The 1,278-nt window shown below is 58.7% G+C and overlaps 1 protein-coding gene across 1 annotated transcript in view; it reads right to left on the reverse strand.

Annotated features, from left to right (window-relative positions):
• GUITHDRAFT_111679 (hypothetical protein) overlaps positions 1 to 1,256 on the reverse strand; it is a gene marked incomplete at both ends in the record, with an annotated part of 2,426 nt that extends 1,170 nt beyond the window's left edge. The window contains one exon of the mRNA XM_005829327.1: positions 7 to 1,256. Within this exon, the coding sequence (XP_005829384.1) occupies positions 7 to 1,256 (1,250 nt within the window). The remainder of the gene's footprint in view (positions 1 to 6) is intronic.
• Positions 1,257 to 1,278: the final 22 nt, after the last annotated feature.

Raw genomic sequence — 1,278 nt, forward strand, 5'->3', positions numbered from 1 at the left:
CCATACTTGCAGTTGGAGGAGATCAGAGTCTCGAAGCACACGGGATGTCGCATCGCCTTGACATAGATCACTGACTTGGCGAGCTCCGGCAAGATGCGTTGGCTCATCCTGTCACAATCAGCAGCTGAGTACTCGAACAGACTCGCTCCGTCATCGCAAAGGTCGTCAACGACGATGTTTTCTGGAAGCGAGACATTTGGTATCATTGTGTACAAGGAGATGAAGGCAGGAACAATGGAATCCAAAAGAAAGTGCCCGAAGTTCCCGGCTGAGTATCTGCGCAGGAAGATGGAGGGCCCCGGAACCCACTGAGATCGACGAGGAAGCGTCAGCGAGGTCTCACTCTCCACTACCCACGCGTGCCTCTCGTCCGAGTCGTCGCAGCGACCTAGTCCAGCCCCCACGAACTGTGCGTCCTCACCCGCGTACATCACGTAGCGTCCGTGCACGTGACAGACCTGCGAGGCAGCACAAGAGCTTGTCTGCCATGCCGACGGTCCTCTCTCGCACTCCCAGCCTGCTGCATGCCCAGGAAGACTCCAGGACCCCGAGGCTTGGTCCAAGACCCGCGACTGCCAGAAGCGAACGGCATAGAAAGCCTGTAGCTCGGCGACGTCTGCAGGCTCAGGAGAATCCTCGAGCTGGTTGAGCGAGGGCTTGTCAAATATTGCTTCCAGCTCCTCCACATTGCTGGGGTCGACAGGGACTCTCCTCTTGTGCAAGTAGATTGACATCCACTGATCTCCTGCTCGCCTCGCTGGAAACGCGATAGGAAACGCGCGGAGCTGAGCGAGGACATGTCTGCGCATGAGCAACCCGAAACGACCAGCAACCATCCCCCCGCTCGAGTTGCGCTGCAAGTGTCGGTGCCGATTCTGAAGGACCAGGGAAGAAGGGGAGACGTCGGAGAGCATGCGGCCGATCAGTGTCGGGTGAAACTCTTGCTCGTCATCCGTGAAGAAGATCCATGCATCGTCATAGGCTGATGCTGTCGCTTCGAGACTCGTCAGGTACCGCGCCGGAGCTCCGACGTCCTCTCCCCATGTGACAGAGATGTTGCGTTCCTTGCTCAACCCGCCGTCGTCATTCAGAGCTCCCCAGTCGGAGTAGACGCGGCTCAAGCACACGAAGACATGCAGTACTTGAGGGGCGAGCGAGCGAGCGACTCGTCGGCACTGACCTGACGCGACCCGTGGAGGGATGCAGGCAATGCTTGCGACCACTCGAGGAGGCGCACAAGAGAAAGAGCCCTCCATGCCTGCCGTCACCACCAGAAAC

Source organism: Guillardia theta (assembly GCF_000315625.1).
Source record: "Guillardia theta CCMP2712 unplaced genomic scaffold GUITHscaffold_53, whole genome shotgun sequence".
Lineage (NCBI taxonomy): Eukaryota > Cryptophyceae > Pyrenomonadales > Geminigeraceae > Guillardia > Guillardia theta.